A 15,192-nucleotide genomic window follows, 5' to 3' on the forward strand; every position below is an offset into this window, starting at 1 on the left:
AACAAAAACTGTCCTATGTAAGACGGGGGCTAACCCATTACCCCACGGTTTCCCCTAAAGTCTGTCTTACTTACCCATTGTTTCAGAAGTCAATGTTCCATTATGAGGAAAACGGGATTGAAATAAAAGGTGATTTTTGCAGCACCTCTAGGATAGAAGGGCTTATTGGTGTACATGTGCTTCTAACGGTAAAATTATCAGTCCCAATTTTTGAAAGGCAATTGGAAAATAATACACCTTCAACTACTAACTGGCTGCATTTGTCGCGCCAAAAAAGGCTTATAGTAAAGCGCTACTAGAATTTTAGCGTAAAAAGAGGGGTTGAGGGGAAGCTCCGTTCGCATACAGGACGATTTCAGTTAATTATAAGTCTCAGGATTCACATTTTACATTCATTAAAAAAAAATTTATTTAATTAGATTAAGACATTGATGACTAATTACATAGTAAGCTATATGATAATTAGCTTAAATAATAATTTGAGCGTTCAATTTAAAGAGCTTTTGTGCGCGGTCAAAATCTCCGTTCACCCAATGTGTGACCGAGCTATCAGTATGTTCTCTCTCATTAAACCATCCAGAACAACTTTGATACTGAAGATTATATTATAACATAAAGAAAATCTAACAAAATGTAACAGTTTAGCTCAGAACTTTGGCGCTTGTGGCGATCCAGTCAAGGTAGGATGTTACACGGGTGAAAGCATCTGGGTATCCTTCTTCGCAACCTGCAGCAGCACCAAAAGAGGTAATGCCCAAGGTCTTGTAGGTTCCATCGGCATTAAGATGATTCAATGGTCCACCTGAGTCACCCTGAAAGATAAAGCACGTGATGACTGTTAAACATAATACTTTGGACAGAAGACTCAGAAACTGTTTTCTACTATTGAAACACAGGCTAAAAATTGCATTTAAAAAATTAGACTTTATAGGCTCCTATTTTCTCCCTCGCGTGTAAAAAAATCTCAGCATTCCAAACTGTTAAATCTAAAATAATTTTCTGACGGGTAATTTTATGGCAGAAAGGACCGCATCTAAGCAATATGCGATATTATGGACAACAAGCAAAATGCAAGAAGAGGGGGTTGCATTGCTTAAATTGAAGTATAATTTATTTTCTAAAGCGCTTTTCAGATTATACCATTTATCTCAAGCTTCACTAAATATTATTTGCCTTTTAATTTCAATATCTTTGGTTTTACTTAGAGGTGTATTCGCTGTTATTGAACCAAAGCATTAGTAAATTTATAATGTTACCTATTGTGCTTGGTTATCCATAATCTAAACATATTTTCGTTTATTTACAGATATACTTCACTTCTACTTTATGTTCTGCTTTTGCTGCTATTCTTTTTTGTTTTTTGCTCTGCCTGATGTTTCACATGCATTATAATTTTTGTTCGGCTTTTAGCGTGCCATTGGTTTATTGGACCTTCTGGAAAAGATAAACTTTCAATTTTCGCAAAACTATTTTGAAAGCTACAACTCTAGGAAATAAGGATCAAGACTGTTTGTCACAAGACACTCAAGGAGTGCCCTTTGCTGGGGTAAGAAATAGCCAAGAAACTGACTAGCTGACTGTGCTCCTGTTGTGGCTTCTTGTGAGCTTGTCCAAGGATGAGTTATTTTTTCTTTTTTATTGCTTCAAACCATTTTTAAATCCTTATTTAGCATTTAACAAGTTTTAAGAGTATGTTGGAGTTTTTTTTTCGCTTTTTAATAGTAATCAATCTTTAAGTTTTTTGCTTGTAATTTGATGTAGATTTCTTTTTGGCATATCTTTTTGGAAACAGATTGCCAAAGATTACTCTTTTTTGGCCAGGGCCAAATAAATGGCAGGTCGTCCCCAAATGGGTTATGAAGAGGTCAAAGATAAGTATAAAAAGTAAATCATAATCTTATGGGAAGGTTAAAGAGTTGAGCTTTGAATATATTAATATGGAAAAGGAGCTTATGCAGCTGTTTTGGCCAGCAGGTATCTTAGTGCTGCAGTGAGTTTCTGGTAATAGGATAGTAGCACTATGTTTTATAGAAATTATCATGAAATTTTTCATCGATTTTGTAATTTGTTAGATCCAAATTGACGAATGAGCAGATTAAAAATGCATAACAAATAAAAGCATTTAGTGATGTTTCGCAATTAATAGACTTCTTAAGGGGCATTTACATTTAGTAAAGAGGGAAGAGAAACAGAAGGCTTACCAAGGATAGATCTTAGGGCTTATTGCTTACATTTTTCAGCTACGAACTCTGCTTTTATTATAGTATCTATTGGATTATTGAAGGACCTGTTCCAAGTTGTGTTCTTCAAAAAAATTATTTGTTGTTTTCAAAAGAAAGCATTTTATATCGTAAACCTTTTACTAAGAAATCGATCTATAAATTGTAGTAAGTTTTCCAACTCTGAGCCGACTAAAAAAGAAATGAAAACACACACACACAAGTTTTCATCCCTTTTTTGTCAGAGCTGTAGATGGGAGTCAAAGAAATCATAGCACCAGAATCATTAAGTAAATCAAAAGGAAAATGGCTGCCTAATATAAACAGGTCTATGTTTTCATATTTTTAGACTCAAGGGATCTACCTTTGGCCAACCTTTTTTTTTTTTTGTCTCGTACATTTACTCAAATTTACTCAAATTTATTACTCAATTAAATTATTACTCAAATTTACTTACGTTGCATGTGCCTTTTCCTCCAGCGCTGTCGATGCAAATCTGTTTATCAGTGACAATGCCGTAGACGGCATCGCAAATAGCGTTGCTCATAACTGGTACATCGACTTGGCGAAGAACTGGAGAGATGCTGTTGGTGCTGTCTGATGGCCGGCCCCATCCAGTTGGAGTGACAATTTCACCAAGGAAATCATTTGCAACATCATCAGCGCTTGGCAAGCAAACGGGGCTGATTGTATCTAAGTTAAAAATCAGTTTTCAGACGAATGATAAAAGACTAAGAAGAATAATTTATTGAAATGAATATATTTGATTAATAACGAATCTAGAATTGTCAAACGGTGTCTGTGCTATGCAGTAAAATGAGAAATATTACATAGCAGTTAGATAAGTATGCTATAAGAAAAGGAGATTAAATAGGAAACATATTTAGCCACAGAAAAAAAATGAACAGTTAAGTCAAAACTATCAAAAATAAAAAAAAAAGAAGAAAACTATTATTTGTTTTTTGATCGCTAAGCTCATGAAGAACGAGGAATTAATGCAAATTAGGAATTTAATCTGAGCAAACATTGGCATTTATTCCATAATTTGACTCTCATGGGGGCTCAAAATCAGGTTGAAAAATATAAAAAAGACAAGATTGAAAACGGTAGGGGGAAAGGATCCTACTTGAGAACACATGGATTAATGGCATATGCCAAGAGGAGTAAAATTTAGAATACAACCATTAGGCGTTCGAAATCATCAGATTCCTTCAAATTGCTATTTCCAATTTTGTCAAATTTTTTTGTTAGACAGACGAAAAGCAATTGATTAATTAAGAAAGAAAATTCGTGAATTTTTTTACTACTATTGTTTTAAGTTCAAATTCGGTGACTATTTATAAAGTAGAAAAAAGCTTTAATAAGTTGAGTCAAATTAATAAAAAATTGTTACTCATGATTTTCAAACCTTTAATTAATTTGGCCAATTATTTTCCTAGCTCCATATATTAATAAATTTATTATGTACACGATTCACGGCATCTAGTAGTCTTAAATAGCTTACCTCACTATTCGAAATTATTCGAATTTTATCTATCCCAAGACAAAAAAGCTCAAGAGGTAAAACCCAAGATCTTGAGAAAAATTCTAAAGAGTGGCAACCCTGTTGTGCCTTTGCGGTTTACCCTTTCGCTTTATTATTTTATTGCTTTGTCAAGGACATTCAATAATAAGTTTTTACTAATTCTAACCTTTTACGTATGGGTACAAAAATAATGAATCCATTCCAAGAACACGAACAAAATAAAGCAATTTTTTTTTTTTAGCTACCCGGAAGCTAACTTACTATTTAAGGAGATTGATACCAAACTTCATAATGAATTGGTTATTTAATCGTACAGAAGGGAGACACAAACAGGATTATTGAAACATAGCTTTTATAGCTATCCAATTTTTGCTTCGGAGAATATGGATATAAATAGTCTTATAAAGAGTTCAAAATAGGAATACAAATTTCCAAAATTAGAAACTTTTCTCTGGAAAAGTGCTAACTTCTATTTAGCTTACCAGTAAAGGTGATTGGCTCTGGAAGTCTGATTACAGCGATGTCATTGGCAATAGTGAAGGCATTGTAGCTCTCGTGCTGAGTGTAGTCTTCTGAACGAACTTCGACACGACCAGCCTCGTTACCGTTATTGATTTCATGGCCTCCAAGAACAACACGGAAGAAAGTAGCACTAAAAGCAAAAATAAAAATTTGAGGAAGTACTTAGAAAGATTCCCTAGCTTTACCACTGCCTACAAAGCCCTAACTTTAAGTATTACAACTAAAGCAATTATTGAAATTGGTAATAATTGTGGATTATACTTTTAATTTTTATTATCTTCACATAGATTTGCCTCTCCCACAACTGTTGCTATTCGAAAAAAAAAAAATAGTGTGCATGGTTATTGCTGTGTACGGAAAAAAGTGGCAGAAAAATTACCTAGTTTCCCTATAAATGTTGGATTTTTCAACTCAATAAATTACCCTGACAGACGCTTATTGAACAATTGCTAGTGTGTATTTCCATTTTACAAGGTTTTCAATAAAATTTCAGGGGCATTGCAATTCCGCCTATTATTTAGGAAATCCAGAAAGTCACTTCACATAAATTATGTAAGAAAAAACCAAAACTTCATAAATAAATTTTACTTTTGATCTGATTTTTCCTAATTGCACTGAAGGGCATCACTTAGTCTACCGATATAAAAAAAATTCATCCCTAAAGAACCGTTATCTACTTTATAGTGAGAAACCTCTATCTTGTAGAACTTAGAACCTGTAGTTAAGAATAAGAACATATATCGCTAAAGACGCAGGTAGAGGTTGGAGGTGCGGAAACATAAAACAAAAGATGGTTCTGGTAAAAAATAAGTGATGCGCGATTATTAAAGAAAGGGGAAATTTTAAGGAATGAACTAAAATTATAAATAGTTATTACTTACTCGTCAGTACAATGAGCAGCAGTAAGGATAACAGTGTCAGAAATCAAAGAGCCACCGCAGAAGTAGAGGCCATCAATAAAGAGACCGACTTGCCATGGCCATGCATTGGGGACTGCTTCCTCTCCACCAACAATTCTGTTGTTAACTCTGTTTCCATTGCCACACGCAGCTGAAATTCAAGTTTTTGGTCAGAACCCTAAGAGATAGCCTCCAGTAGATTAATGGTGCACCCGATCTGTTTCCAAATTTCAAGCCATTAAAGAACTAGGCTATGATGGGATTACTTATATCAGGTTTTGAAACTATATTTAACAATTTGAATTGCAATTTCAATCAGGAGATTTTGCTGTGTATTCAATAGGAAAAAAAAATTGTTTTAAAAAACTATATAAACAATAAATAGTAGTTAAGATTGAAATCAGTTTTATTCCTAATATATTTCTTATTAAGGTAAACTAATGCATTAATACCAGGAAGGTATTAATAATAGAATACTAATTATTCAATTTATGACTAAAAAGTTGAGAGTATCAAACAGTTCATGGTAACGAACTGTAGTAAGGAGCGACCCGGCCCAATAGTAACCAAAACTCTAAGAAGTGAAATTTTGATACCAATAGCTACATCAAAAGAATCGCATTTTAATGCTGATTTTACATATATATTTAAGTTTCACCAAGTTTAGTCTTACCCATCAAAAGTTACGAGCCTTAGAAAATTTGCCTTATTTTAGAAAATAGGGGGAGACACCCCCTAAAAGTCATAGAATCTTAACGAAAATCACACCATCAGGTTCAGCGTGTCAGATAACCCTGTTGAAGAAGTTTCAAGCTCCTATCTACAAAAATGTGGAATTTTGTATTTTTTGCAAGAAGGCAGATCACGGATGCGTGTTTATTTGTTTGTTTGTTTTTTCTGTTGTTTTTTTTTCCCAGATGTGATCGTATCGATCCAGTGATCCTAGAATATTGCAAGAGGGCTCATTCTAACTTAAATGAAAAATTCTAGTGCCCTTTTTAAGTGATCAAAAAATTGGAGGGCACCTAGGCCCCCTCCCACGCTAATTATTTTCCCAAAGTCAACGGATCAAAATTCTGAGATAGCCATTTTATTCAGCGTAGTCGAAAAACCTTATAACTATGTCTTTGGGGGCGACTTACTCCCCCACAGTCCCCGTGGGAGGGGCTACAAGTTACAAACTTTGACCAGTGCTTACATATAGTAATGGTTATCGGGAAGTGTACAGACGTTATCAGGGGGATTTTTTGGTTGGGGGAGGGGTTGAGAAGAGGGGAATATGTTGGGGGAACTTTCCATCGAGGAATTTGTCATGGGGGGAAGAAAATTTCCATGAAGGGATCGTAGGATTTCCTAGCATTATTTAAAAAAAAAATGAAAAAATAAATATGAAAAAGTTTTTTTCAACTGGAAGTAAGGAGCAGCACTAAAACTTAAAACGAACTGAAATTTTTACGCATATGATGGGCTCACTTCCTCCTAATACCTCGCTCTTTATGATAAAGTATTTTTAGTAATTTCAACTATTTATTCTACGGCTTTTGTGATTCAGGGGTCATTCTTAATGAATTGGGACACAATTTAAGCTTTAGTGTAAAGAGCGAGATACTGACGACGGGGTGAACCCCCTCATATGTGTAATAACATGAGAATACAAAAGTTTGTTACGTAAGCTAATTTATAAGTTACGTATATCTTTTACTAATAAGAACATTCTTAAGAAAATAAAAGTTCTAGCTGCCTTTTTAAGTAACCAAAAAATTGGAGGGCAACTAGGCTTCCTCCCCCGCTCCTTTTTTTCTCAAAATCGTTCGATCAAAACTATGAGAAAGCCAATTAGCCAAAAAAAAAATGCAAATTTTGTTTTAATTATTCCTCTGCGGAGAGCCAAAATCAAAACATGCATTGATTGAAAAACGTTCAGAAATTAAATTAAAAAAAAACAAGTTTTTTTGACTGAAAGTAAGGAGCGACATTAAAACTTAAAACGAACAGAAATTACTTCGTATATGAAAGGGGCTGCTTCCTCATCAACGCCCCGCTCTTTACGCTAAACTTTTTTTTACTGTTTTAGAAAGTAGAGTTGAGAGAAAGAGTCAAACTTTAGCGTAAAGAGCGGGGCGTTGATGAGGAAGCAGCTCCCTTCATCTACAAAGTAATTTCTTTTCGGTTTAAGTATTACTGTCGCTCCTTACTTTCAATTAAAAAAAACTGTTTTTTATATATAATCAGTTAAAGAAGTATATGGGTATATGGGTATAGAAGTTGAACCGAATGACGGAGATACTAGTGACTCGGATGAATTTTACTTTAAGTTACAGGAGCAAATAGACAGGGTCCCAGTTAGAAATATGATGTTTTTATTAGGAGATTTTAACGCCTATGCTGGTAGAAATTAGGATAGATGGTATCCTAGCCTAGGTAAATTTGGTGCAGGAAAAGAAAACAATAATGGCTACAGACTTATGCAATTTTTTAGGTATAACAATCTAGTTGTAACCAATACCGTGTTTGGTCATAAAACAGTATATAACTGGACATGGTATTCACGTGATGGTAAGACAGCAAACCTTACTGATTATGTTATAGTAAACCGAAGACTGGCAGGATCAATTCAAGATACTAGGGTATATAAGGGTGCTGTTATTGAAGTTAAAGGTAAAAATCACCATCTAGCATTGTCTAGGGTTAATTTAAAGCTGAAATTTCGCAAGGGTAACTACCTTCCAGGAAGTTACTATGTTGGTAGACTCCAGGATGAGAATTTGAGAGAAAATTTCCAGGAACAGTTGAATACTAAACTTGAGAGTTTAAAATTTGACAATGTGGAAGATGGTTGGAATAATTTTAGGAAATCAATTTGTGAAATTGCTGATGGTGTCTTAGGGAGAAGGGTTGAGACTGTAGCTAGAAATATTGGTGAAAAAGATTTATGTTTAAAAGAGAGGAGAAGGGGTTTGTATAACAATTATCTGAGTGATAGATCAAGTGAAAACAAATTGAATGCAAAAAAAGTGGAGAAAGTATTAAAATATGAAATAAGGAGGTGTGAAGTGAAGGCCATGGATAAAATTGACGAGGATCCGGAAGATGCAGCTAGACGACATAATAGTAAAATATAGCACTGAATTGTTAATAAACTGAGAGGGACTAGTCAATCCGGACATGTCCTAGTTAAAGATAAGAACGGGCCACAATTATTAATAAGGAAGAGTTAAAGAGAGATGGGTGGAACATTTTGAGAATGTGCTAAACCGAGATACAGTTGCAGGGAAAGATATAGAGGAAAATGAAAAAGTTTGTGATGCCTTGTATGAGAAGGAAGATTTGTTTTTGTGAGGAAATATTAGTAACAGTAATAAAAAGAATAAAAAAAAGGCTCCGGGTGCTGATAGTGAGGTAAATGAGTTTAGAAGGGTGGCTCTGAGGTTATAAATAAGTTACTGAAGAATATGAATATGATTTTTGAAAAAGTGGAAGTACCTAACGATTTTAGGAAAACCTTAATTAGACGACTGTATAAGAATATTGATGAGAGTGAGTGTCATAATTATCGAGGAATTAGTCTGGTCTCTGTAGATAGCAAATTACTTAGTGTTATGAGAATTTTTAGACTGAGAGATGCTGTAGACAAAGTTTCAAGAGAAACCTAGTACGGTTTTAGAAAAGGTGGAGTATGTTTCGACCGAATATTTACTCTTATGTCAATAATTGAGAAATGCCTTAGTTGCCAGACGAATTTGTTCCTTCAGACGTTTTACAGATTATGAGCAAGCGTTCAATTCTGCTGATAAAAGAGCTTTAACAAAGGTCTTATCCTTGTATGGTATACCAGACAAATACATTAAAGTGATTAGTAATGTGTACGAGAATAACACTGCTGCGGTTAAGGTAAGAAATGAAGTTAGCAGTTGGTTTTGTATTGAATGGCGAGTTAAGCAGGGCTGTGTTCTATCCCCCTTTACATTGACCATTTTGATGGACTTTGTCTTAAGGAGCACAGGAGAGGCAATGGGAAACCACGGAATCAAATAAGGAGGAAAAAACTCTCCCGGACTTAGATTATACAGACGATTCAAGCATCCTAGATGAAAGTTTGAACAAAATGAATCAACTTTTAGAGTTTTGCGAGTTCATGGTGCTAGCAAAGGTTTGAAAATGAAATTTAAGAAGACTAAGTCACTAAGGTTAGGAATAAGTGAAGATGAAAAGGTGACGTTGGGTAACGAAAGGATTGATCAGGTGGGCAGCTTCACTTGTCTTGGTAGTATTATTAGCAAAGGCTGCGGGAGCAGTGAAGGTATTAGAAATAGAATAGCCAAGGCTCAGGGTGTCTTTTCACACTTAAAAAATAGTTTGGAAGAATAAGAAGATAAGCCTGCAAAATTAAAAAAATTAAAACATTGGAAGATCAAGTGATGAAAGTGGCCAAAAATGGCTCTGAAGCATGGGTGCTCCAAAAAGCGGAAGAAGATTTACTAGTTGTATCCAGAGAAATTGCACGCGGATTGTTCTGGATAGCCGGCTGACTGACCGTATTCCAAACAGTAGGTTTGTACGAAAAATGTGATGCAATCCCACTTTCTAAGGCTATAATGAAAGAAGGGTTGAGGCAGCTAAGGCAAACTCTGTGGATGAATTATGACAGATTGCTGAAGATTGTCTTTTTGGCCAACCTTTTAGGGCCAAATGGAAAGCAGGTCCTCCTCGTCTTGGGTGGGAGGATGTCATAAAGAAAGATTTAAAGGAAATGGGAACTTTCTGGGAGGATGTAAAGAGGGAGGATTTTACTAGATAAGGACGAAACAGGAGTGTGCGCAGCTGTGTTGGCTTCAGGTGGCTTGGTGCTACGGTGAGTAGTTAGTAGTAGTAGCAGTAGTCAGCTAAAGTATTTAAATGGTATATTTACGGTCTCAGTACATATCTTTGAAACAATTAATTACACCAAAAGCCAAATTAATATTATTAACAAAGAATGACATATCAAAAATCTTTCAAACATATAATAAACACTTTCCCCCAAACTGAATTTGGTTAGAATTTCTTCTCCAAAACGAGGAGTTTCTTCTCCAACACCGCAGCCCAGCCTCGAATTCAACTGCGATGAACGCCTGTCTGTTTTGGAAAATATTAACCTCAGTAGATGTTTACTTTCGCTCAAATTAACGCAAAAAAAAATCCCCACATACTACATTTTATTCATATTTTAGGGGATGTTTCGCTAGCCAATGGACCTTTGCTCCACAGCTTAACACAAATTCCTGCAAAATAAAAATACCAGCCAACAAGCTCCTTTTAAAAAGAGAAACTTTGCTTCAATTTTTAAGTGATTGCAAGAAAGGTAAAATATCATATAGTGAAATCTCTAGAGCCACTGACGGTTAGATAGTCATATACTACCCAGCTCGCAAGAGCCTTTTGAAACAATTAAACTATGATTTGTATGAGTTTTTAAGTGAAGGTAAGCGGAAGGTAAGTGAAGGTAAGCTATCTCATTCCCTGCAGCTTTCTCTAGTCAGACGTTGGGTCTTATGACTGCATCTATTATAAAAAATATTCTATAAATTAGCCAGGTGCGTCAAATAACAACATGGTCAAGTAACTCCTGGGTCATTAAAAGGTACGGCATCATAGACCCGAATGCTTCTATCAGAAATAGCATAGAAGCTTATAATAGTAGAATTGGTCGGCACCCATAGAGCACTATTTTGATTCAATGAATGTTTTGCTTTTACTTTTGAATGTTTTAATTGTTTTTAAAGTAAGGTGAAGTGTTGTTTAGTTTTCTAGGTCATTTTCTTTTTCCTCTTTTCTTTTATTCCCATTATACTCTGTTTTTCATGTGTATTATAACGGGTTATAAATAAATTCAATTCAATCCATTCAATAAAATTTGAAAAAAAAACTTAAAAAAATTATTTTAAAAAATATACACATATTTTAATTAGTTGTATTTTTGTTGTTGCGAAAGTATTGAGCCAACGAAAGAAATCCAAGCCAGTGATTTATTATCATTTATCTTACTGATAAACTTAGTAAAGCCTAGCAAATATTCTATTGTTATTTTGAATAGAGCTTGTCGTGCCGCTTTTTGTTTTGAATTTACTTTCGTTATGTGATTACAGTTTATTGGACCCTTTAAGATTTCTAATTTAAGCAGGCTGATGACGGAATTTGATCCCAAGTACCGCCTTGAGATTGGTTTTAGCAACTTCGGCACTTCCCCTGAAGCTGTTCGAAAGTTTTACTATCTGTATTGTTAGTCATCTCAGATCACTACTCATCTCATATGAAAAATTAATATTGAATTTGTGTCAGCATAAAAATTAAAAACAAGGACTTACCACGGAAGCTTTTGGCATCAGATGGGATTTCATATTTTACTTCTGGCTCTTCACGGTTAAGAAGTTGCAATGTATGAGGGGGTACCTTGGGGGTTCTGAACTTAATCGTGCTCCAGTCAACACCGCTGTATGGGCGGTATGGAGAAGCAATTGCCTATAACCAAGAAAATAGTACTTTTAACTTTTTAATTTCTTAATGTAGCTATAATATTGGATGTGATAATACGAGTGTTTTTATCCATTAGTTTTTAAACAGTGAGGGCGTACTTTTCGTTAGTATCAATAAAATAAATGGTAATTTAAGAGAGTAAGATTTATGAACATGAGATTTTTGATTCAGGGGCAAATACATGTGTCCTGACAGAAAAATTACTATGCAAGAGAAACTGTACCGCTAAAACTAAGGCAACCGGTAACAAACTTTCGAACAGGGAGGGAGGGGTTGACCCCTAGAAAGTTCACATGGATATATTTTGGGGAAAAAGCAAGAAAAGTCATCGCGCAGAGAGTACTTGAAAAACAGCTTTGAAAGACGCTACATCTCCATTTGGAGGTGTAGTCTTCCAAAGGGTGTTACCCTTGAAAAGTTCCTCAGTTTAAACTTTTATAAGGAAATACAAACTGATTTGACCTCAGGGATGAAAACTAGGTAAATGATTTGCTCGTGATAAACCAAGCCCCAAATTTTTATTGGCCTGGCGCCATGAATTTCGACATGAAAAAAAATATGCAACTTGCGAAAAATATTTTACAACACCCTTTTGGAAAGGCTTTCTATTTTCTCTTTAAAGTGACAGGTGCAGAACTTATAAACTTCTAGAAATTAAAAAAAAAACGAAATTAAGTTTAAGGGTTTATTTTTAATCTATTTTAAACACAAATCTCACCTTTAAGGCCCCCCTCCGACAGTTATTGGCTTCTTTACAGCCCCTGACGTGGAAAAAAAGGTATGTTTCTCGTCTTTTGTGTTTTGTACAATAGAATCTGACAATTCTGGTGCATGTTAACACTAAATTATTGCCATTTTATCTTAAACTATGAGTTTGTAACTTGTTTACCATCACATTTGTCTATCTAGGTAGCATTTCCTCGATAAAATGTACAGATTGTACAAACACTTTGACCCAAAACCCTTGTTTATCAGTAACAGAGAATTTTCCAGAAAGCAGGTACTTTCGCTAGATTCGAAAACACGATGAAAAACACGCTTGCCGTAGTAAAGGGACGGTTGCCACCCGGTGACAAAAAATCACTAGCTTTTAGTGATTTCTGATTGATTTAGTGATTTTCTTCAATAATCTGGAGATTTATGTACAAATTTGTGAGTTTTTTGTTTAGACAATCTAAAAAATTACTAGAAATAGTGATAAATCACGGGGGCGGCAACCCTGGGTAAAGATAGTGGTATTTTCTCGTAAAATAAATAAATTTGTGTATTTAATGTAATTTAAGAATACTATAGGAATTAAGCACTATTTAATGGCTCATCCTTTTTTAATCTCAGCAAATACTGAAATCAAAAGCAACCACTTTTGTAAATATTTTTTCATTTAATCTAAATTTTCTGAGGGTCTTTCCATTTTTTTCCATTATGTACGACAACATAAATATATTTATTTACTGTAATACTTTTACATAATGATTTCAGTTTTATATGCTACAGGCTCTTGCTTAAAATAAAAACACATATTTTAATTCTACTAAAGCTAAGTATCTTGCAGTTTTTATTTTTAGAATATGGGTGTCAAAACATTCACAATTTAAGTTTTAACCTTTGTTATTTTTTTTAAGCCATAGTTATTGCGAACGTATTAAAAACTCAAAATTCAAATTTTACAATACAAGAGACTTATATTTTTTTCTTTATTTTAATGGTTAAATATTATAAAGTATTTTCTTACGGCAGCCGCGAACACCAGAAGTAGAGCAAACTGTTTCATTGTGAAATGATCACTGCTTTTAGCTGAAAAAATCAAATTATTTATATGGATTTCTAAACTGATAACAATTGTTTTTTGAAAACTTTACAAATTAGTTTTGTGTACCAACAGCTCAAAGTCAGAGGTAATATTATCTTTAATTCTCTAATAAATAAATATAGGATCAACCTTTAAGCTATATTTGTTTACGACGGTTGTCAAAATGGGGAATTTATAGTTCTAATTTGATTATTTTTCAAGTAAACAAATGTTTTTATTTAGTTTGACTTGTTTGTCCTTAACATAAACCTGAAACAATAAGAGACACTGCCTCGCACTAAATGTATGGAATAATCAAACAGTTCGTGGTAACGAAGTGTAGTAAGGAGCGACCCGGCTCAATAGTAACCAAAACTCTAAAAAATGGAATTTTGATACCAATAGCTACATCAAAAGTATCGCATTTTAATGCTGATTTTAAATATATAAGTTTCATCAACTTTAATCTTACCCGTCAAAAGTTACGAACCTGATGAAATTTGCCTTATTTTAGTAAATAGGGGGAAATACCCCCTAAAAGCCATAGAATATTAACGAAAATCACACCATCAGATTCAGCGCATCAGAAAACCCTACTGAAGAAGTTTCAAGTTCCTATCTACAAAAATGTGGAATTTTGTATTTTATATTTTAAGAGGGCTCATTCTAACGGAAATGAAAAGTTCTAGTGCCTTTTTAAGTGACCAAAAAATTGGAGGGCACCTAGGCCCCCTCCCACGCTAATTATTTTCCCAAAGTCAACGGATCAAAATTATGAGATAGCCATTTTATTCAGCGTAGTCGAAAAACCTTATAACTATGTCTTTGGGGACGACTTACTCCCCCACAGTCCCCGTGGGAGGGGCTACTAGTTACAAGCTTTGACTAGTGCTTACATATAGTAATGGTTATTGGGAAGTGTACAGGCGTTTTCAGGAGGATTTTTTGGTTGGAGGCAGGGGTTGAGAAAAGGGGGATATGCTGGAAGAACTTTCCATCGAGGAATTTGTCATGGGGGAAGTAAATTTCCATGAAGGGAGCGCAGGATTTACTAGCATTACTTAAAAAAAAAACAATGAAAAAATAAATATGAAAAAGTTTTTTTTCAGCTGGAAGTAAAAAGCAGTATTAAAACTTAAAACGTACAGAAATTATTACCCATATGAGGGGCTCACCTCCTCCTAATACCTCGCTCTTTACGCTAAAGTATTTTTAGTAATTTTAACTATTTATTCTGCGGCTTTTGTGATTCAGGGGTCATTCTTAATGAATTGGGACAAAATTTAAGCTTTAGCGTAAAAAGCGAGGTACTGATGAGGAATCGAACCCCCCCCCCCCCATATATGTAATAAAAACATGAGAATACAAAAGTTCTTTACGTAAGCTAATTTATAAGTTACGTTTATCTTTTACTAATAAAAAGATTCGTAAAAAATCAAAAGTTCTAATTGCCTTTTTAATTAAACGAAAATCGGAGGGCAACTAGGCTTCCTCCCCCACCCTTTTTTTCTCAAAATCATTCGATCAAAATTATGAGAAAGCCATTTAGCCAAAAAAAAATAAATATGCGAATTTTGTTTTAATTATTCCTCTGCGGAGAGCCAAAATCAAAACATGCATTGATTCAAAACGTTCAGAAATTAAGTATAAAAAAAACAAGTTTTATTTAACTGAAAGTAAGGAGCGACATTGAAAGGTAAAACGAACAGAAATTACTTCGTATAT

General features: G+C 34.4%; 1 protein-coding gene across 1 annotated transcript; it reads right to left on the reverse strand.

The window, feature by feature from the left end:
* Positions 1-586: 586 nt before the first annotated feature.
* LOC136025297 (brachyurin-like) lies at positions 587-13,561 on the reverse strand. The gene is made up of 6 exons (XM_065701188.1): positions 13,411-13,561; positions 11,510-11,663; positions 5,148-5,316; positions 4,227-4,396; positions 2,677-2,912; positions 587-812 (listed from the first exon to the last, which is right to left on the reverse strand). Exons 1-6 carry the CDS (start codon positions 13,447-13,449, stop codon positions 642-644), a joined length of 939 nt encoding a protein of 312 aa, XP_065557260.1. The 5' UTR covers positions 13,450-13,561; the 3' UTR covers positions 587-641.
* Positions 13,562-15,192: the final 1,631 nt, after the last annotated feature.

The sequence above is a fragment of the Artemia franciscana genome, chromosome 3 (genome assembly GCF_032884065.1).
Source record: "Artemia franciscana chromosome 3, ASM3288406v1, whole genome shotgun sequence".
Taxonomy (NCBI): domain Eukaryota; kingdom Metazoa; phylum Arthropoda; class Branchiopoda; order Anostraca; family Artemiidae; genus Artemia; species Artemia franciscana.

Coding starts and splice junctions, on each gene's coding strand:
- LOC136025297 (XM_065701188.1), bottom strand. CDS start 13,449: ATGAAACAGTTTGCTCTACTTCTGGTGTTCGCGGCTGCC. Junction 11,664..13,410: donor TTCTGGTGTTCGCGGCTGCC/GTAAGAAAATAC, acceptor TCTTGGTTATAG/GCAATTGCTTCTCCATACCG. Junction 4,397..5,147: donor GCTGCTCATTGTACTGACGA/GTAAGTAATAAC, acceptor TTTTGCTTTTAG/TGCTACTTTCTTCCGTGTTG.